At 39.8% G+C, this 23693-nt stretch overlaps 1 protein-coding gene across 4 annotated transcripts in view; it reads left to right on the top strand.

Moving 5' to 3' along the window:
* Positions 1–23693, top strand: part of Rmdn2 (regulator of microtubule dynamics 2) — a 72992-nt gene that overhangs the window by 38536 nt on the left and 10763 nt on the right. For all 4 annotated transcript variants that reach the window (XM_038318783.1, XM_038318782.1, XM_038318786.1 and 1 more), the window contains 3 exons: positions 14536–14710; positions 15804–15906; positions 20137–20197. In XM_038318783.1, the coding sequence (XP_038174711.1) occupies positions 14536–14710; positions 15804–15906; positions 20137–20197 (339 nt within the window). The remainder of the gene's footprint in view (positions 1–14535; positions 14711–15803; positions 15907–20136; positions 20198–23693) is intronic.

Genomic DNA, 23693 nt, shown 5'->3' with positions numbered 1-23693 from the left:
TGCATAGGACAGCTGAGATTTGCTTTTTCTGTCTCAGCTTTGCTTTATGCGTTTCTTCCTTCGATATCATAGGATGTGTGTGTGTGCCTGCACTTTTGTGTTCATGTGTGTGTGCCTTTGTGTGTACATGTGTGTATATGTGTCATGTGCTTATGCATGTGTGTATAATGTTCGTGTGTGCATGTATGTGCGTGTGGGCATATGTGTATGTATTAGCGTGTACACGAGTGTGCTCGTGTGTTTTGTGTTTGCTTGTGTGCGTGTGTGTGTATGTAGCATCTGGGTTTTGCTACATACAATATGATGATATAAATCATATTAGCTATGCAAAGAGATAGCTTTTCTTCTTCCATTTTCATATGGATACCTTTTATTTCTTCATTTTGCCTAATTGCTCTGGGTTGAACCTTAAGGGATATTTTGAACTGAACTAGTGGAAGCAGGCAGCTTTGTGCATTCCAGGTCTAAAGGAGCAGCTCTCCGCCTTTCATCATTGGGCATGTTACCCTTGTGCTTTTCTGTTTGTTTATTTATTTATTTATTTATTTATTATGTATACAATATTCTGTCTGTGTGTCTGCCTGCAGGCCAGAAGAGGGCACCAGGTCTCATTACAGATGGTTGTGAACCACCATGTGGTTGCTGGGAATTGAACTCAGGACCTTTGGAAGAGCAGGCAATGCTCTTAACCACTGAGCCATCTCTCCAGCCCCCTTGTGCTTTTCATATGCAATCTTTGATCCATTGACACAATTTTCTTCCATTTTTATCAGAAAAGAGTGCTAAATTTGCTAAAAAACCAAAGGGTTTTTTGTTTGTTTGTTTGTTTATATTAGTGGAGATGATCTTGAATTTTTCTTTGCATTTTGTTGCTATAGTATACTATGCTGGTTATTTTCATGTATTAAGTTACCCTTGCAGCAAAGAATAAATCCTACCCTGTTGTGGTGTATAGTCTTTCACACAGTGTTGTTAAATCCTGTAAATCCTGTTTGCTTGTACTTGAGAATTTTTGCGTAAATATTCATCAGAGATATTAGTCTATCATTTTCTTTTCTGGTAGTATCTTTGTCTGGTGTTTTAATCTGGACAATGCTGACCTCATAGAATACATTTCAATTGTCTTCCCTCTTCAGTTGTTGGGGCAGTGGACTCAAGAGTGTCGCTATCAATTCTGCTTTAAATGTGTGGTAGAGCTGGGCCTAGTGACACATGCTTTTAATCCCAAACTCAATAGGTAGAGTCAGGTGAATCCCTCTCTGAGTTTGAGGTCAGCCAGTGAGACCCTGTCCCAAACAAAATGAAACATTTGGTGGCATTCACGGAAGCCATCTGGCCCTAGACGTTAAACTTGTAGGGAGCTCCTGATTATGCATTCACAAACTCTTTGCTCGTTTTAAATGCTAATGTTTTCTATGTCTTCCTTATTCAGTCTGGCGCTGTGTGTTTTGAGAAATTTGCCAATGTCCACTAGTTTATTTGATGTGTTTACATCAATTACTCTCATAATCCTGTTTCTATAAAACCAGAAGTAATGTAGCATCTTCCATTTTGAGTTTCCTTTTTGTTTCCAGTCAGTCTAGTTAAATACTTATCAGTTTTGTTGATCTTTCTAAAGAGCATACACTTTTTCTATTGATGGTATTCTCCTATCATTTTTCTGTTCAATTATTTATTTCTATTCTAATGACTATTGTTTGCTTTGTTTTGTTTGGTGAGTTGATTTCCCAAGGTGTAAATTGAGATTATTGTTTTGGAAACTTCTTCATCAATGTAAGAATTTGTAGCTATAAATTTTCCTTTTATCCCTGATGCATTTATATAATTTGATATATTTTCATTTGCTTTCGACTCAAGATATTTTGTAATTGTCTTTATGGTTTCTTTTTGGACTATTTGTTGTTTAAGAATATTAATTAGGGCCAGGCGGTGGTGGTGCACGCCTTTAATCCCAGCACTCGGGAGGCAGAGGCAGGCGGATCTCTGAGTTCGAGGCCAGCCTGGTCTACAAGAGCTAGTTCCAGGACAGGCTCTAGAAACTACAGGGAAACCCTGTCTCGAAAAACCAAAAAAAAAAAAAGAATATTAATTAGGGACTAAAAAAACAGCTCAGTATGTAAAGGGCACACAAACATAAGGAGCGAGCACCCATGGAAAAAGCTGATTGTGGTGGCCCACAGCTGTCACCCCAACATCCCTGGGAGCTTGCTAGCCATTAGCCTCACCTAATCAGTGAACCCCCAGTTCCCAGTGAGAGATATCCTCTCTTAAAGAACAAGGTGGTGCCAGTCAGATGACTCCATGAGCAAAAGTGCTTGCCATACAAGGTTAACAACTTTGAAATTGATTTACAGAACCTACATCAATGTGAAAGGAAAGAACTAGCCCCACAGGGTTTCCCTCCACCTGCCACATAATGCTGTGGTGTAGGCACAGTACACATCATAGACATGCATAATAGTTATAGTAACTAACTATAACTATTATAGTTATAGTAACTAACTATAACAATTAATTTACACATTTAATTAAATAAATTTAATTAAACAAACTAAAGAACCCCAAGGTGGACTGTTGGGGAATTACACCAAGTTTGTCTTTTGGGCTCACATGCATGTGCACACACATGAACACACACTGCCCCACCCACACATATACATACACGAAGAGCATATTGTTTAATTGCTGCCTATACTTGGATCTTCCAGTTTTCTTTCTGTTGGATTCTAGCTTCATCTGTTGTGATCAGAAAAGGGAATCCTTTTCAGGGGTGATGGTGCACTTCTATGAATCCCAAGAGGCAGGAAACAAAGTCTATGCTTCTCAAGTATTTTTTAAATGTATAAGACTTATTTTGTGGTTTAACTTATTTTGTGTTCTTTATCTTGAGGAAAACGTGTATTCTTCTGTTGTCTAGAGGCATTATTGGGTCTGTCATCTACAGTAATATTTACATCATTTTCCAATCAGTTTTCTGCCTGATATTCTTGTTTTATTCATTACTGAAAATAGGAGATGAAGGCTAGGAGTGTAGCCTGATGGTAGAGCGTTTGCACAGCATATACAAGGCCCTGGGTTCAATACCTAGTGCCATCTGAAGAAAACATGACACTGGGGGCTTTTTACTAATTCCTCTATCACTTTTCCTTCAGTTCTGCCAAATATTGATCAGATATTTCATATGTTCAGAAGCTCTAATGTCTTGTGAATACTTATTATTTATCCTTAATAAATTGACCATTTTGTGACATATTGTTCTTTATTTTCTAATTATTATTTTTGAAATTATAATGTGATTACATCACTTCCCCCTTCCCTTTCTTTCCTCCGTACTCTCCTATATGTTCCTCCTTAATATTTCTGGCCTCTTTTCTCATTAATTATTGTCGTATACATCTATGTGTATATATTCCTAAGTGCAGCCTGCTCAATCGATATCCTGTTATTTGCATGCATGTTTTTAGGGCTGACCATTTGGTATTAGATAATTCCTGGTAGGACTATTTGTCACTCTCGGCGTTCCTTAGTGGCCTGTGAATCTTTGGGTAGAGTTGAGGCTCCGTGCCCTTCCCGCCATCCACTTTGGCATGTCTGTTGGTGGTGGTGTCCTTGTTTAGCTCGTGTTTAGACAGTCATGCTGGTGAGAGTTTGTGGGTATAGCACACTCCCCCGTCCTCCGGCTCTTACAGTCTTCTCCCTCCCTCTTCTGCAGTGCTCCCTGAGCCTTGGGTACAGAGTTGTTTTACAGATGTATCCATTGGGCAGTAGTGGCACTTATAACTTGATGGTAACCAGCAGATTGCTTATTAGGCTTAGTGCTGCTCAGCAAAAGGGAAACCATGACTTACATTCAAAAACATTCCAGCTCCCCAGGACTAGTGAAGTCGTGGATCTGGAGAAGAGCCTACAGCCATCACTTTATACCCACAGATAAGGGTAGGCCCCACCCCTCACCAAGGAGACCATCACATAAAACCACAACCAATCAAAATGCAGAGTCGAGGAGCCCAGCCCCACTGTTCTTTGCCTTATATAACAGATTTTGACTTTGAGTCTATATTGTGTGTTGTTGCTATAGTACTTTTAACCTGTTTCAGTCACCACACACCTGGAGCGTCCTTTTCCATCTCTGACCCTCGACCTGTGTTTTTCTTTAAAGTGTTTTGTAAGCATCCCAAAACGTTTTCATGTTTCGCTATTTTATTATTTTCTCTGTGTGTTATAGGGTTTTGCCCCTCATTTCTTCAATTAATTCTTTCCTTTGTGCTAAAATTGTATGTTTTATGATGTGTTCTTATTTTCTTTTAAGAATGCTCTCTGGATGGTTCTTTTGTGGTTTCCAATTTTTAAAAAAGGTTGTAACAATTGGTTGTAAAGTGGTCTAAATTTCAGCAATGTGCAACACTTCTATCCTTTTTAGCTTCCCTGTTTTATGTTGTCACAATTTGCATCTGTATTATATAATCATTAGCATATATTCACAAATCTATACTTTTCTTTTAAATCCTAAAGAAAAGGTAGAGTTTCAAAACAAAATTATGATAATACTCAGTTTAGTGTTCATCCATGTATTTGTCTTTACTGGAGAACTTGACATCTTTTAATGTATTTGTGTTGTTTTGTGACAGGATCTTGTCTGGTATGACCTTGAACTATGTCAGCTAGGGTTCTCCTGTCTCCACCTCTTCAGCACTACAGGGGTGTGTTGCCACCCCCAGTTTACATGGGACAGGAGATAGAACCCCGAGCCCCATGAGAGGTAGGCAAACACTTCACCAAGTCAGCTATACCCCAGCCTATTGTGGATATTACAGGATGCACACGCAGATCTAGATCCACAGCTGCACCCCAGCCTATTGTGGGATATTACAGGATGCACACACAGATCTAGATCCACAGCTACACCCCAGCCTATTGTAGGATATTACAGGATGCACACACAGATCTTCTAGATCCACAGGTTGATTGTTTTCTGGTTATTTTGTCTAGTATGCATTCTTCTACAAGAATTCTTAGGCAGAAAAAATTAATATCTTATAATGGATATTTTTACCACACAGACAGAATAAAAAACTAAAGACCTATGTAGAAAAGGTTTCTGAATTGATTCTGAAAGGAAAATTAAGAGTTTATTAATTCACAGAAATAGACCTAGGAGAAATTATGATACCTTTTACTAATAGTGAATTTTCCTCATTATGGACAAAAAATGAACATCAGCAAAGAACTTGCAATAATTTTTGGGAGAGATTAGCAGCAAATATCACAAAAACAAGAGAACTAATTGGGTCCTTCCTCACACTGTATGGGGAACATCAATTTCTAGAGCCCTCACATTCTATACTGATGCAAATAAATAAGTAAAGGCAGGCTGTGTCGAAAAATTTTAAAAAAATGGCTCCAAGCCCTCATGATTCTGTTCAAAAGACAGAATTATATGCTATTCTCATGGTATTATTAGATTTCCAGAACCTTTTAATATGGTTGCTGGCTCTTAATACGTAGAGTTGTTTTATATAGTGAAACCACTGAACTTATTCCAGATGATTCTGAATTGACTTTATTTATTCAATTACAAAAATAATCAGAAATATAAATTATAACTTGTATATAACACATACCAGAACCCATACAGGTCTATCAGGCCCTCTACCACAAAGTAATAATGAAATTGATCAGCTTTTGGTAGAAAACATGCTGGAAGTCTCAGAATTTCATAAGAAACCATGTCAATAGAAAGGGTTTGGAGAAAGATTTTTCTATTACTTGGCAACAAGCCAAGGAAATTATAAGGAAATGTCCTACTTGTTCTTTGTATAACCAAACTCCACTACCTTCAGGAAACAACCCAAAGGCTATCCAAAGAATTAGAATTTGGTAAATGGGTGTGTTTCATTTTGCAGTTTGGGGAAATTAAAATATGTATACCATACCATAGATAACTATTCAGGATTTCTTTCTTCTTCATCTTCTTTTTTGTTTTTGTTTTGTTTTTTGTTTTTTCCAGACAGGGTTTCTCTGTGTAGTCCTGGCTGTTCTGAAACTCACTCTGTAGACCAGGCTGGCCTCAAACTCACTGAGATCCGCCTGCCTCTGCCTCCCAAGTGTTGGTATTAAAGGCGTGCGCCACCACCACCCAGCAGTATTCAGGATTTCAATGGGCAACTGCTTTGAGTTCTGAAAAGGCTGATTCTGTAATTACACGTTTATTAGAAGTTAAGGCCATTATGGGAATACCTGTAAAAATTAAGACTGACATTTCTCCAGCATATGTTTCTAGTAAAATGAAACAGTTTTTTGCATACTACAACATAAAGCATTTTACAGGTATATCATACAATCCTACAGAGTAAATCATCCGGAGGAAATGTCCCAAGAAAAGGAGCAAATTGGCCTAACGATATAACATTTCCAACAGGAAAAAAATTCATAAATCTTCCCAAATCTTTGTTTCTCCTGTTCTTTACAGATATATAAGGCAAACAGTCTTTTGTAGTCCCAGTTCAATTAAAAATTAAGGCTGGCTTTGGAATTGGAGCATGGTTTTCTCCTTCTCTAAACCCAAGCATGCTTGTTAAAGAAAATTCAGACTCTGTCTCATGTCAAAAGAGTCACCTAGTTTGGGACAGAAGAGAAACCAAAATTAAGGGACTGCTCTATTGCCAGTAATCTCATAATCCTGTGGTTTTATTTTGGCTCTTTAAAACTTTTCTTAAGGTATAAATATTACCTTAAGATGGTCACATAGAATACTAATTCTAGAAGAATTAGTTTCATCTAGCTTCCTGTACATGATTTCAGACTTGGGTCTGAATCAGGTAACTAGAAATTAAGTTTGTGTTCCCCATATTTACTTAACAAGCTGTGGTACTTTAACATCACTGAGATCTGCTGCATATGACATTTAAAATGTTTAAGTTTTCTGTAGTGAACCATGACCACTCTGTAAACAGAGACCGCTTTTGTTTTCTGGCCACTCATATTCAAATAATCACACAAAACTATATTAATTACAACACTGTTTGACTTATTAGCTCAGGCTTCCTAATAACTAATTCTTATATCTTAAATTAACTCATTTCTATTACTTTATATTTTTACCACAAGGCTTATGGTTTGTTGCCTCTTGTACATGGCATCTGCCTGACTCTGCCTTCTTTCCTCCTCTATCTCTGCTTGGATTTCCTGTCTTGTTATATTCCACCCTGCCATAAGCCAAAGCAGATTCTTTATTAATCAATGGTAATAAAACATACTCACAGCATACAGAGGAGGATTCCACATCATCTACCCTTTTCTGTCTAAATAAAAAGGAAAGTTTTAACTTTAACATAGTAAAATTATATATACAAAACAGCTATCAAGAAAAATTATAGTTTCATTTACATTTGGCAAATTAAGAAAAATATCATCTATCCTATTTTTGTGAGTCTAAAGTTTTATAACTAATTTTTCTTTTATCATAACTAAAGAAAAGCTATAATTATAACTATCTATTCTTCAACTCCATCAAAGACCCCAAGAAGGATATAATATTACCTAAGTTAGGAGGAAGTGCATTGTAAGCAACTTCCAAAACTCTAAAATTGAGAGAGACATCTCGCTGCCTGGACAGTCAGCCCAAGTTCTTCTGTACCATTGGGGCATTCATCTTCAGCCTACAGGCCCGTTGTATCCAGCAGACTTTTCCATGAAACACAGGAAATTTGAAAGACTGTTTCACCTATATTGTCAGTCACTTTCTTCTGTGTCCTGGAGAATGTCTAGCAGACTGTTTAATAAAGCAGGAACCCTGAAGGACTGTCTCAACTTCTTTTGATATGTTCAGCAGTCATTTTTCTGTGGATCCTGCTTGTCCAGTTCATACAGTGTACTGTCAAGCACTCCAAACAAGAGCAGTTTCTTGGCTAAATGGCCAGTCTTGTCACATTGAAGGCAAATTCCATAATGAATTTCTTCAGTGCCCATCAACCTCTCTGAAGTAATTGGTGCTGCCAGAAGCAGACATGTCTCACCATAGAGAAAAGTTTAGGTTCTTAAAACATTTTAAATACCATGTTCTGTGGGTCTTTGAAGTGTTGAACATAATCTAACTGTAATATATCTGTGTATATCTAGAAAACCTAACTAACATGATTACAAGTTTGACTATTATAAATGACTATCTATTAATCTGTAATTTTTAATTATATATTACATTCTTAAATGAGCTGCACAAACACAGTACCTTAAACAACAGCAGAAATATATAAACATAGTGTAACAAAATCGACTTTAAATTTGTATCAATAGACCAAGAGCCATACCAAAATATTCATATAGCATATCCTCCTAAAAATTAAAACAGACATTTATAAACAATCATTTTGGAAATTTGGGTGTTGTTATTTTTCCAAACTGCTTCCTGCTGTTTGTTAGGCAAAGTATTTTTAGGGTTCACAGAGACCTTTTGGAGGTCTTGTTCCATCAAATCACATTAGCCTAGAAGAAGTTCAAAGATTCTCATCTTCTGTGGAAACAAAAGAAAAACCTCTTTTCCAAAGTAACATATCCTTAGACTCAAATTTTGAAGTCAAGATACCTTTAAAATGTGTTGATTTAACTTAGCAACCCCCAGAATCAAATGTTTTTCAGCAGTCAACTCTAACAGTCAAAAATCCAAAGAAAACACAGTAATATAGTAATATATATACTCCAGACTCCCTGTGTATATTCCATCTTTACATGCTTTATTTTTTTACTCTATTACTTTTTAATATTTATTTTATTATGTTTACTCCTTCAATATATGACTGTCTGTATTCTTTCATCTCCCCACCCTCGTAAGCCCATGTACATTTATCCAACACTGTGACCCATTTAGAGGTCTTTATTTTCTGGTCTGGATCTATCTTTATTTCTTATCTGTAATTCTTTTCTGACCAGGAGCTCCTCTTAAAATGCTAAGTGCCGTGGCTAGATCTAAGGCTGTGGCTCTGCCAAGTCCAACATGGCAGAGGTACGTTCACTGCCAGCTCTGTCAGCCATGCCCACTGCCCCAGCACCAGGTATGCGGCAGGTCTGTGTTGCTGCCATTAAGCAACTTGCCACATGCTTCTCACAAACCCCATAAGTGCTCTGTAGCAAGACCTCCTGAAAGAGCCAGAGCTGTTTCTGCCAGCACTATGAACCAGGAAGCCTTCTCTTAAAGGAGCCGCACCTCTGCTCTCCACCAGCAAACAGTCTATCTGGAAAACTGCGACTGAAACTGAAATTGACTGCCATTTTCGTGCATCTAGAAGCCCTTTCTTTAAGCTTTCTTAGGCTTTATGTACATGTACGGTGCTGAATGTTGGGCACCATTATGTAAACAGAGACCACTTCTGTTTTCCAGCTTCCCAGACTTGAATAATCACACAAAACGATATTAATTACAACATTGTTTGACCTATTAGCTCAGGCTTCTTATTAACTAACTCTTACATTATAAATTGACCCATTTCTATTACTTTATATCTTACCACAGGCTTGTGATTTGTTGCCTCTTGCTTCATGGGCAGCTATGTGGCATCTGCCTAACTCTGCCTTCTCTCCTCTATCTCTGCTTGGATTTTCCATCTTGCTATATACTGCTCTGCCATAGGCAAAGCAACTTCTCTATTAACCAATGGCAATAAAACATATTCACAGCATACAGAGGTGAATCCCTCATCACCATTCCTAACAGAGACCTTTGAAGTACCCAAAAGGTTGATGGAGCTCCACAATTTTACCTGGATTGTGGTAACACCACTAAGCTGACAAATGCCGCCCAGAGATCAACTCTGGACTACAGACTACTCAGGACAGTTTCAAAGTAGCTAACTAAGATGGTTCAGCCTCACAGACTACTCCAGCTAGGACTTCAGATAAGCCCTACATTTTCCTGTTAAACAGAGACTGGCATCAAATGATACAGCTAGCTCTCCCAGGACTTGGCCATTATCTCAGTTTTCTCAGGGTCCCCTAGAGATGCTTGCCTGCCCCCAGACAAAAGGAACCAGTCTACAGAACACTGATGGGGTGGATGGTTTGGGTCATTCCATGGCTTATAGATATTTGTAATCATTAAGGGGGTTAGTTACAAGTTGTTATTGGTAATAGTCAGGAAAAAAAGCTGAACAAAGAAGATTAGAGTCAGAGATCTCATTCTGAAAAAAAGGAGGGAATATAGAAATGACAGGATAAAGGGTAGACTATTGCCTTAAGCAACTACTAGCCTTAAATATTTTACATATGTTTGTATTGTTGTATATTGATACAAATTTAAAGTTATTTTTGTTATACTGTATATATGTTTCTACTCTTGTTTAACGTATTTTTGTACATCGATACAAATTTAAGGTTATTTTTTCTAGAACATACTGTACCTATGTTTTTACTCTTGTTTAAGGTATTATACCTATGCAGCTCATTTAACAATGTAATGTAAATTTTAGTCTTTGAATAATAAATGCATGTTAGTAGTTATTCACCTAAAACAATCAAGCTTGTATTCATGTTAGGTATGTTTTCAAGGTCAAACAGATATATTTTAGTTAGACAAGTGGTCTTCAGATACTTCAGAGTTCTACAGAATATAGCATTTAAGATATTTTGATAACATAAGCTTTTTATGACAATGAGACACATCTGCTCCCAACAACACCAATCTACTTCAGAGAAGATGATGGGCATTAAAGAAATTCCATATAGAGTTTGCTTTCTTTGTGGCAAAAGTTAGTCACTGGGCAAGAAACTGCTCTTGCCTTGACTTCTGTTAGTATGATGTCTGAATTGGACAAGCAGGACACAAAATAAAGTGACTGCTGAACTTTACCAAGACAAAATGGGACAGTCCTTCAAAATTCCTACATCACAAAAAAAAATCATTCATGTATTCTAGAAGATGGATGCCCAACATTACAGAGGAACCTTGGGTGACTGTCCAGGCAGCCAAATGTTTCTGTCATTTCTATAGTTTTAGAAGATGTTTGCTATGCACTTCCCATTTACTCAGGTAATATTATATCCTCAGGTCCCTAATGGGATTGAAGATTGGATAATTAAAGTTGCAGTTTTCCTTATTACCAAATTCAGAAAAGAAACTCATTAAAGAGGTGTAAAATGAGGTTAGCATAGAAAGTGAATTAGGTACAAAACTTTGGACTTGCCAAGATAGAATAGATAATGGAGTATTTTCTCCAAATATGCCAAATAAAAATGGAGTGGACATTGTAAATTTAGTTCTTACCTGATAATTGTTCTTATTGTATATAGCTTTTATTTGTCATAGTTAAAAAATTCCCTTTTCATTTAGACAACAAGAGGGAAATTTATGTGATATTTTGATTGCATTCTGATGTTCCCAAGGCTTCCAATAAAATTTGCCTTAAGCCAGAGGGCAGAGATAGGTACTAGCTGACCAAAATTAGCCATAGAGGTTTTGGAGGACTGAGGACAGATAGAGAGACACAAGAAGTAGTAGGATGGGGCTTAGAGAGGGTCTTGGCCCTTTTTTAATTGAACAAGAAAGAGAGGAGGTCACTGGTTGCTTCTCTGCCACTTCTCTGATCATTCAGGTTCTTACCCCGCTATCTGACTCCTGAGTATTTGTTGATAAAGAATAGTTAGATAAATGCTTCGCCAGCCTGAGAAATTTACATTTTTATTTGTCTTCAGGTTATTGTATAAGGCCAGTCTGGAGGACTCCTTTTTGCCCTTTTTGTAGGGCAGATAATAAACTTGGTTTTTAAATATTTTGCTGTAAGTATTTAATTCCTCCTGCATGTCTGAAGGGCAGTTTTGGCTGGTTGTAGAATTATTTTGTTATTCCTTTCTTCCTTGTGGCATTGCAGCGTTTCATCCCAGCACAATCTGGTCAACAAGGCTTCTGCCGAGAAGTTGCTAAGAAGGCAAGCCTGGCATATGCTGAGTTTCTTTTGCCCCTTTCAAGATGCTTTGCTTTTGTCTTTCAGCAGCTCATGTGGAGGCCCTTGGGTGGACATCCTTGGGTTTATTCTACTTGGCATCAACTAAGCATTTTGTCCACTTTTCCTTCCTCAGATCTGAAGATATTTTTCATGCAAACTCACTGTCCCTTCTTCTCATCTTCATGAACCCTCATCACGTGTATTTGGTCACCATAATGGTACCTCTCAAGCCCTTTAGATTGTATCTGTATCTATTTTTATTCATTCTTTGTTCTTTTTACTCCTCACCATACTTTCAAATGTTTAAGTTTGCCTGTTCTTTTTTTCCATGTTAAAATTCTCTGTTGCTCTTGTTCATCAAACTTCAGTACACTTAACATAATCTTAGCCCTGTAATTTGGTTCTTTTTCATAATTTATGTTTCTTTGTTAACACTCCCATTTTGTTCATTTGTTATGTTCCTCTTTTTAATCTTTTTTAGTCTCTCCTTCTTTTCCTGGCTTTTAAAGCAGGTTTAAGGTTAGGATTTTAAAATCACTGCCTGGGAACTCTAAGGTGTGCCTTCTCTTTTAGCGTCCTTGTCTGGAGATGCAGTCTCTTTCTTTGAATGAACCACCTTTCCTCATTTCCTTGTATGCTTGTGGGTTTTGTTGAAAACTGAGAATTTGAAAGAACATCCAGACTGTGCACTGGCTCCATGTAGAAGACCCTCAATGATCAAGCTGAGTGGCATAAAGCATGCATTTCTTACAGATCTGTTTGCATATGTACTGACAATTTTTCCACCTCCTGCTGTATACACAACTCTTCTAACATTCCTTAATTTTTTCTAAGAGTTTTCTTGGAAACTTCAATGTCCTGTTGTGTTCCTCTGCCCATTGACTCTGATTCCTAGGTACCCATGAGTCCGAAGTCCTGTTAGACCTTTTCTGCCACAGTGCTCATTACTGCTTTCATCTTTCAACCTTTTCCAGCCCAAATCCTTCCATAGCCTCCCCCAAACACATGTTCGGGTCTGTCACAGAAATAGTTTACCCTTTGGTACCAATTTCTGTTTTGATTAAGGTTTTTATTGCTGTGATAAAACACCATGCCATCTGCAACTTGGGGAAGAGGTTTGTTTTTTTTTCTTACATGCCCATATCACAGCCCACCATAAAAGGAAGTCAGGACAGGACTCAGGCAGGGCAGGAATCTGGAGATAGGAACTGATGTAGAGGCCAGTAAGTGCTACTTACTGGCTTGCTCCTCATGGTTTGCTCAGCTTCCCTTCTTATACGATCTAGGACCACCAGCTCAAGGGTGGCACCACCACCCACAGTGAGCTGGGCCTTCTCATGTCAATCATCCATCAAGAAAATACCCGACAGGCCATTCTGTCGGGACTACTTCTCACTGATGTTCTTGCTTCTCAAATGACTTTGATTTGTCAAGTTAGCATAAAACTAACCAGCATGGAAAGTAATGTTCATTTTTGAAAACTAAACTAAAGTTAGAACAGTGGATGAAAAGTGCTTGCGCTTGCCACACAAGCATGAGGACCCGAGTTCAGATCCCCAGCACCCATGTAAATGCTGGGCACAGCCACACCCATCTAAACCCCAGCACTGAATGAATGGAGACAGGCAGGTCTCTGGCACTCTCTGGCCAGCCAGTGTGGTTACCAGGTGAGCACCAGGTGAAACGAGCCAGGCTGTCTCCAAAAACAGGGTGGAAGTGACTCAGGGAGACAGCTAATGTCAACTTCTGGCCTCCGCACACCACTCATGTGCACCACACTGTACACGCACATGAGCACACACATACACCACACACACAGTTAGCACACACACACACACACACACACACACACACACACACACTTAGCACATCATGTTCAACTAGAACTGAATACCTACCCATATGTAAACATGCACACACACATTTTTAAGTGCCTGCTAAGTTGGTGTATAATCTGTTCAGTATTCAGCAGCATCCGGTGATGTATACTTTGTGACACTATTTTGTGTACTTAGCTCTTTGGTTAGTGAACCTTACTACTAAGAAGCAGATATTCTAGTGGAGCTGATGCTTAAAAAAAACCACATGCTGTAGGATCATTGTTTATAGCATATTAAAGAGAATATATACTATGGGGGGAGAGAATCAGACATCAAGAAGAGAAAGGAAGAGTTGGCACTGTGGCATTCGAGTGATCTGGTCTAAGGATCCCTAAGACAGTTACATTGGTGCAGAGACTTGAGTCAAGAGTAGAGAGTCTGCTGCTGTCTAGGGAAAGAACATTCCATCAGAGCACAGCAGGTAAAGGTAGGAGGCAGGAGCATGGTGACAGGCTGAAGAGGACCAGTGTAGACTTGAGTGACAGGGAAGATGGGTTAGAGATTAAATTGGGGAACTATTAGGGTTGGCATATTTCTCAAGTCCTTGTAAATAGCCAGCTCTTTGGCCTTTTCTCTGGGTAACAATGGGTGCCACGACATTTTCTAGCACAGAGCAGAGTACTTCATTTCTGCATTTCAAAGAAAATTCATTGCATTTTCAAAGGCTTGCCCAGGTCCTTGTGCACAAATCTAAAGGGAGTTGGTGGTTGTTTCTGCCATCCTAGGTATATTACAGCCAACACTGACACAGAAGAACAGAGTTTCCCGGTCGCTAAGGCTTTCAACACACACATTGAGGAGCTGAAGCTGGATGTCCTCCTACAGAAGGTAGACCGTTTACGGATAAACGAAGCTAACAAAGTGGAGAGTTTTGAGCTACTGTGTGACCACAAAGAAAAGGTAAGTGCTACATGGCACTGACAGGTGCGTGCAGCGCTCACTGTCTATTTAAGTACTACCCTGCTTATATTGAACTCCAATACCATGTCACAGTTCACAGGAACAGAATATTTGATGTGTTTTTAATAAAACAAGTGGCTTTTTTTAAAATGGAATTTGAGTTAATTAGGTTTACCTAAGGTCACAAAAATAGGGACCAGCCTTATATGGTGTTACGTCGAGTTTATTAACTTTGATATGTAATGCCTGTGTTATAACATGAAGCATAAGACATTGTGCCCAGGCATGTCATATGTGTTCTCTGGAGAGAATAAAATTGTATTTGAAGTTTTCTATATTGCTATCAGTGTAACACCTCTCAGTATTTTAAAGCTATTTCTACCAATAGTCATTCTGCAGTGTTTCATGATGGGCTTGACGAACTAATTTGTCTCACCATCACCAGTGACAAAGGGGATCTAAGGGCTCATGCCAGCTCAAGGAGAAATATTATCTTTTTTCCCTGTGAGCAAGATAAGTCTAACCTGGGTATGAGGGTTTAGCAACTCCAACACACTGTGTAAAACCTAACTGATTAACACATAATGTATAAGCATACCAAAAGACCAGTCTATATGCTCTGTAAGGATCTGCAAACTTATCATCAATAAAAGCTTTAATTTTTTAAAAAAAAATCTCCAATCATAGTTAAGTAAAAATCGTAATGCCTTTTTGAGAATATGCAGTTCAGTTTACAAATACTACTGACAGTGCTCAGTAACCTCTTCGTTACAGGGCAGTAGATAACTCACAAAGGATACTGAGAGAGCCGGCGCCCTGATCCAGGGAGACGGTGTCAGTTCCGTCCACTACACAGCTGGGTCTAGTTTCTGTTTAATATTAATTGATTTATGATCCAAATGTAACACTATATCTGGTCATATTTCTTAGCCATAACATTTGGGTATAAACCATATAAATGTTAAATATCCGTATGTATAAATTTAGTCATCAATAAATACCATTTTGCCTGCCTAAATCTTTTAAGGTACGATGAAAGCAATTATCTGGACAGATAAGTGTATTAATCTAGTGTGTGGTTCTGTCTTTCCAGTTTAGTGAGGAAACAGAGTTTCTGTGGCGGCTTACCCGTGCCTATGGAGACATGTATGACCTATCTACCAATACACAAGAAAAGAAACATTATGCTAATATTGGTAAGTCATTTGTCAAGACTGGTTGTTCTCAGGTCCATTGTTTTCCACAGTAAACCATTAGTAGATTTTGATTCAACTGAAATCATCTTAGTTAAAGACTCAATCTATTTCAACATATTCTGGTGACCAAAAGCTGTACACAGTCTCAGAACAAAATGGCCTTCCTGCACGAAAGTGTATGTCCCTTTAAGGTGATGGAGCTAATAATTTAGAGCAGGGAACTGAAAAACTCCGACCTCACTTTTTAAAGTTTATGATGTCAGCCGGGCGGTGGTGGCGCACGCCTTTAATCCCAGCACTCGGGAGGCAGAGGCAGGCGGATCTCTGTGAGTTCGAGACCAGCCTGGTCTACAAGAGCTAGTTCCAGGACAGGCTCCAAAGCCACAGAGAAACCCTGTCTCGAAAAACAAAAAAACAAAACAAAACAAAATAAAGTTTATGATGTCACAGGAAGCTAAAACACCTGTGCTGGTATGGAGGCCCATGGTCTCCAGCTGCAGCTGCTCACAGTCACACGCACAACTCACTTCCTGTAGCATGCAGGCCTAGGAACACAGAAATAACCTCTCACGTCAGGAATTTTCAAAATGTGTCTGCATGAAACAAAGTCAGCCTTGATGTGATGCTTAGTTAAGACGAGCGTATAGCAACCATGATGCCGCCATGTATACGATTGGCATATATTTGAAATTTCCACAGTAGCAACAGTCACGGGAAAAACCAAGGAGGGGGCTGGAGAGATGGCTCAGTGGTTAAGAGCATTGCCTGCTCTTCCAAAGGTCATGAGTTCAATTCCCAGCAACCACATGGTGGCTCACAACCATCTGTAATGAGGTCTGCTGCCCTCTTCTGGCCTGCAGACACAGACAGAATATTGTATACATAATAAATAAATAAATATTTTTTTTTTACTCTCCTGTTTTTGCTCTCCTGTTCCAAAGCTTTCTCTTTTGCTGGCTTTTCCATGATCATATGAGAAAGAAATAGCAAGCGAGAACCCGTCCAAGTCTAGTTCCGGCATTTTTATTTCCATGAAGGATGTATCACCAGAATCTGTGTTGGTCTTTCTTCCTCTGGAAGATTTCCTTGCCAAGTGATCACTGCACTTTAATTCCCCCCTCACTGGAGGAAGATGAGAGATTTCCCCTCTTGTCCTGTTTATATTTATCCCTCGCCTTCCAGGGGTCAGTTTTCTATAGCAATCCAGTTGGCAGGAGATACACACAGTAGAGTTCTAGAAAAGAGATTAATTTTAAAGAAAAGAAATTTTCAACCAGAGTCTAGAAGGATTTATACTCATATCTGTGGGGGCTGGGGGAATAAAGCATATTGATGTAAAAACTGTTTGACATTCATCAGCAGTAATGCATTTTTCTTAATACCTCCTTCTCTTGGATTTTCTGTTTGCAGATGAGACTAGGGGCACAAAATAGAAGGGGTCTCAGAATAGACTGAGGGGGGCCTCTGACTTTGCTGGGAAGGCAGTTTGTTCAAATAACCATAGATAAAGAGACCAGCAGGGATGGGCTGTTGTTTTAGAAGAGTGTAGCAAGTTCAGAGTGTACAGCAAAAGTCGCTAGCAAGAGCTAGCGGTTCATGTAGGGGGGTAACCAGTTCCTATAGGTACAAGCGTTTTCATCTGTTTTTAAATTGAATGGGATTTTGAGTGAGCTGTCTTGGCCTTAACTGTCAACTTGACACAGCTTAGAATTGCCTGAGAGGGAATCTCGGTTGAGGGGCATCCTAGATCAGATTGGTTTGTGGTCATGTCTGTGGAGGGTTGTCTTGATTGATAACTGCTGCAGGAGGGCCCAGCCCACTATGGGCAGTACCACTCCCCAGACGTGTAGTCCTGGACCGAACAAGAAAGCCAGCTAAGCAGGGGCCTGCAAGTGAGACATCAAGCAGCATTTCTCCTCGGTTTCTGCTGTGCCTTCGTGGCTGTGAGGTCCTTGGTGAAGAGCAATGCATGGAACAACATGCAGGCCTGGGGCTGAGTCCCTGCTTGAGTTCCTGCCCTGGCTTCCCTCCATGGCGGTCTCCGGTCTGTCTGTAAGCTGATAGACCATCTCCTCCCCAAAGCTGCCCTGACTTCCCTCCATGGCGGTCTCCGGTCTGTCTTTAAGCTGATAGACCATCTCCTCCCCTAAGCTGCTTTTGGTCACGGTGTTTGTCACAGTAACAGAATGACACTACAGCAGGAGTTAACCTAGGAGATGGCAACATGGGAAACAGGATGCAGGAAATCAGGAGTAAAGCCAGTAGTGCATAGGGTCGAAATGAGGTTCTTTAAGAAGAAAACGTACATTATCGCAGCAAAGAGAGCATCGTTCTCACTCACACAGAAGGGATTTATTCAGTTATTGAAGTAAAGCAGAAAGAATCACTTTTATTTGTACATTTAAGAAATTAATTCAAAATGTTATTGGGAACAGTGTTAAGGTTTGGAGAGGGGTGAAAAGGGACCCAAGAAGGGACACGTGTGTATGACAGTGCCACACTTGAGAACTTAGTGTATAGAAGGGCTGATAAATGGCCGTCATGATTCAGTGGATAAGGAATGTACACTTAGTAAGGTCAAGATCGCGTACACCGGGGCTAAGGGCAAGGGTTCAGCCGGCTCTTGCGGAATGTTGGGTTCAGTATGAGAAGAGGTGCTGAAGTGCGTTCCCTCCTCAGCTCGTGTGTGGTGCCATCCGGAACTCCTTTATAAAACTCAGTGTGCCATTGTGCAATACGTTTTCCAAGTGTGGTTGGCTGTTCACTCGTATTCCAAGTAAACTAGGGTTCTCATTCTTAAGGGGGCATTTCTATAGCACTTCAAGGATAGGTGTGAATCTTATTCTGTAAGGGAAGGAGCTGCTCTTGGGGGAGAAGAGGAGATGCTACAGCCAGCCTGGATGCTACCCGACTTCCTCTGTTATCCTCAGAGAGGTGGATTCAACCCTACCTAGCCTGTGACGGTGCGCCAAAAGTTTTCAATAGCTGAAGCATTGATTCAGATCTGAGTTTCTGTTTTGAGAAAGTCTTGCTGTACAGGGCAAGCTGGCTGAACTCACAATCCTCCTGCCTCCGGTCTGCAGCAGCCACCATATTCAGTTTAGTTTGCTTTCACATTAAAGAGCACATTTTTAGCTGGATGTGGTAACTCATGCCTGTAATCTCATTACTGAGGCAGGAGGATAGCCATAAGTTCAAAATCAGCCTGGGATACATAGTGAGTTCCATACTGGTCTAAGCAACAGTATGATTCTCTGTCTCAAACAAACAAACAACAACAACAACAAAAAAGTATGTTTCTACCTGGGGAAAGGGAGCATGTTTAAAAATACCTGACCCCTTTGGTGTTTGTCCGAAGGAAATACCAGTTATTACTAAAATGCTTTGTTTAAAACTTTCTCCATCCTAGGTTGATTTCCACACAAAATATATCCTTCAGTGGATAAACTAGACATGCACCTTGAGCAAATAATAAATTACTTATTTTAGATGATTCCTATTTACGATTACCATGCCACTTTTGTAGCATGGCCTTTGTAGTCCCTGGATAGTGTCTTCAGGGCACAGAGGGGTGGGGGCAGGGAAGAAAGAGGCACAGAGAGTCTCTTTGAGAGTCTCAGAATACCGTCAAGCCATTAGCAAACCTCTGTGAAAAATAGTCCTCACATGGCTAAAAGCAGTTCTAAACTGAGTGATTTGAGGGCATCATTTATTCCCTAGACCCATTCCTGTTGTGAGTGAGCAGGCCGAGCTCCGCGGGCCTTCCCGACCCCACTCTTCAACCAAGTTGTTCGTCTGTGTACTTGCTGCATACTGAAGGTTGCGAGACCTTGCGAGCCCTGGAAAACAAAGGCCGTCTCTAATTGATGCTTTATTCCCAGAAGTTCACACGACATGACAACTAATGGGCACTCAGCAATTGCCGTTTGAATTGAATACACGAAAGCAGTGTGTTTTACTTTAAGTAATAAATAAGAAACTTTCCTTGCCCTTGCCTAAGTCAGTTAATCCAGTGGGTCTCAAATTTGAGCACACGACAAAATCCTTGGCAGCCAGTAAAGCACAGATCATCAGGACTGACCGTGGAGTAAAGCATTGATCCAGCTGGTGAATGCTCTTCCAGCAAGTTCCCTCACCTCGGGACCTTATGAAGGAGCCACGACTCTGCTGAAGACTCCACCTCTCCCCAACGCCTGCAATGACAGTAACTTCTCTCTCTTCGTCTTTCAGGGAAAACATTGGGAGAAAGAGCTATCACGAGAGCGCCCATGAATGGACAGTGTCATCTGTGGTAAGCACGCAGGATCCCTGTGCCTCAGCAACACAGGGGCCTCTCGCGACTCCTTGGGGAGTTTGGGAGACTATGACTGTCATGCTCACCACCCAGAAGAGGATAGCCATAGTGCAGCAATTGTTATTATTGTTATTACGGTTGTTCTCACATATTTCCCATTAGATGCGTTCTAAATGTGAGTATCTCCTGAGAATCTGACAAGTCTCATGTCTTTGAAGGTAAACTATAATTAAGTCTGATAAAATACACCAGGTTTCCTGAAAACATAGACTAAAGTTACATCCTGTGTCTGAACAAAATGCGGAACAACTGCTCCACAGAATCAAAGCGTAGAGGTTGCTTTCTCTAACCTGGTAAGTTATGGGAAACAGAATCCCTAGGTCAGGAAAATCCAGTCTGTGCATATGATGGCAAAAAGAAATGTGACTAGCTGGGTAGACGGAGGGTGGGCACCTGTGGAACAAAAGAGGGAAAACCCTTCGTGCTTTGTTTGTTTGGGGTTTTTATTTTGCTTCTGTTTTGAGGGTGGTGACCGCTTGTATAGTGAAAAATAGAAAGGAAAACTAAAAGCAGCATATTGTTTTAAACTAGCCTTCCTTCTGCTGTTGTGGCAGTTTTACGTTTTTAGATCCTTAGTTACTGCTGCGCAGGCTGGCTTTGCTTTTCTTCTCCTGGGCTATTCATACGGTTTCCCCAGACATTAAGGCTCTACAGTGAAAAGTTAACTTATGACCCTTTGTTCACTGCAGGTTTTCAGAAATATGCCCGCTCTGGGGTTATTTTGTGTCTTTAAGGGCATTATTTTAGGCAAAATCTGTTTCAAAACATCTACCTCTTCCCTGTTCCTGTTACCTCCCCCTAAGGTCTGCTCACCAGACAAACTAGAAGCAGCGCGGTCTATTTACTCGGTGGTCAGCAGGGGGCGCCCCATTCACAAACACTCGCTTAACCTTCCTGAACAAAATCCAGCAGTTTTTGTGTACCCCAAAATCTAAGGAACACATCCCAAAATAAGGGATGAACTTTAGGAGCTGGAACATGTGACTCGCTTCCCAGCGCGCCCCTGGAACAGAAAGTGAACGGGGAAAGCTGCTCTTACTCTTGGTGCTTCTTCTGTCTAACCTGGAAAGGGGGTGACCGTGAAGTTAACTTTCCACTGCGGACTTAAAAGATCACTGTAGTGTGTAAGAGTCTTGGTTTATAGCTCTAGTTAGTTTGTCCAGGTCATCAAATCGCCATAGTATAAATGTATGCTTCTAGATTAGCGTGTGTGTTAAAGGGCTCTGCTCCTTCCCTCTGAGGAGTACTGTAATGGGTTTGTTTGTACTGAGCAAGCTCTTTTCTCTCCTCGTCTCTTTGGAAACTGGGTATCTGGGACCTGGTTAGCCAGATCTGAGTGTAGAAAAAGTCGTCTTGTTTCATCCTTCACTCTGAGTTTCTCTCCTTCTCCCTATTACTCTCCCATACCCTTTCTTTCGCTGCCTCCCTCTCTTCCTCGTCGTCTTCCGCTGCTCTTCCCTCTATCCAACACTGTAGTCAGATTTTTCACTGAGACTGTCTGGTCCCCAGTAATGACACAGAGATTTATTGATTACGAAAACTCAGTACATAGCTTAGGTTTATTTCTAACTAGCTCTTAAAAATTAAATTAACCCATTCCTATTGATTTACTTTCTGCTTTGTGGCTTCATGACCTCCTCTCTGTCTTGCCCATCCTGGTTGCTCTGCATCTACTGGCATCTCTGCCTTTTTCCCTGAATCCTGCCCTGAAAATCCTGCTTAGCTATTGGCTGTTCAGCTTTTCATTAAACCAATCAGAGTGACACATCTTCACAGTGTACAGAAAGATTATTCCGCAACCCAACATTCCTCTGAACCCATGAAGAATCACATTATAGCTGTGCCTTGTCTTCAGTGGGGACTTTCGTCTATGTAAGTTCTCAGTTTTCACACAGAAAAAATATTGAGTCTTCCTCAGGGACCCCAACAGCACCTGTGCTCTGCTTCTCTTCATCCCCTTCACCCTCTCTTTCGTTTTTGTTGTTGTTGTTGTAAATTAAATACCTTGTTTATGACGATGGACTTAAATTCCCAGGTTACGTTTTATCATCACAAAGTCGTGATCCAGTTATGTTTCACGTGGTGTTTTTAAATTCGGTATTAATTTTTAACCTTAAAAATGTTAAAATCAATTCACTTAATGAAAATTTAATAAGTTTGAATTCCAATTTAACCATAACTCTTAAAGTGTGTTCTATCGACTCAGTAGAAAAGCCTTCATTCAACCAAATTGTAAAATTCAAGGCAATGGCAAAAGAAAACCTTAAACTTTGACCTGTGAAAGAATAGGTGGAATTTAGATAAACTGATTACATAGCTGGCTCTCTCAGTGTTGAGGGAAAACCTTTATTCTTCCGAAGTCTTTCACGGTACATTAAGACATTAATAAAACTTTTCTCCTTCGGTCAACATGAATGGTAAACTGGGAACTGAAGCCTAAAACCAGCAAAATAGATATTTAATGGACAGCTGAGGTGATAGATCAGCTGGAAAGAGTTTCTTTGCTATAATTTTTTAAAATATTTATTTATTTATTATGTATGCAATACTCTGTCTGTGTGTATGCCTGCAGGCCAGAAGAGGGCAGCAGACCTCATTACAGATGGTTGTGAGCCACCATGTGGTTGCTGGGAATTGAACTCAGGACCTTTGGAAGAGTAGGCAATGCTCTTAACCTCTGAGCCATCTCTCCAGCCCCCTCTTTGCTATAATTTTAAGGCTGCCTAAACATTCTATAGGATCCTATTATCTTTATCATATCAACCTAAAATACTCTGGAATTGAAATAATAAAGTATGTTTGCAGTATGTTGACCAAATAGGTTTGACTGTAGGTCTAACTGTATCTTCCATATGAGCTGTGCTCCACAGTTTGTGAGCTATAGCTACACACCTTCTAGCATATGTGTACAGGAAGGAAAGTCTGTTTCCATTTTCTAAATAGAAGCAAAGCTCCGTGTGTGTGTATGTGTGTGTGTGTGTGTGTGTGTGTGTGTGTGTGTGTGTGTTGATCAGTAAGCAAGGCCACACTATACGTAGGAAAGCAGAACAAAACTTAAGATATTGTATTCTGATATTTTCAGCCATCCTTCTATTGCAGGAGGCTGTCTCTATCCATAACAAGTACAAAGTGCTGGTGTTGAATCACAAATGGTACAAGAAATGAGTGGAGTTATTTTAGTTGTTGAAATAATATGGCTGTCACCTATTAAGGGTATATTCAATACAAGTGCAAATACATATGTCTATAAAATCGGAAGTCTCGTGAAAGCAACAATACTTCAAATAACCTCTAGATGGAGGCAATTCACCGTAGTGTAAAGTAACTTTCTTCAGAATTCCCATCAGACTGAGATTTGAGAAATCAAATATTAAATTACATTTTTAAATGAACACTACAAAAATAACATACACAAAGCTAAAGTTGATTAGAA

The sequence above is a fragment of the Arvicola amphibius genome, chromosome 2, assembly GCF_903992535.2.
Source record: "Arvicola amphibius chromosome 2, mArvAmp1.2, whole genome shotgun sequence".
Taxonomy (NCBI): domain Eukaryota; kingdom Metazoa; phylum Chordata; class Mammalia; order Rodentia; family Cricetidae; genus Arvicola; species Arvicola amphibius.
The sequence above is the reverse complement of the archived record's forward strand: the minus strand, read 5'-3'. Positions and strand labels throughout refer to the sequence as shown.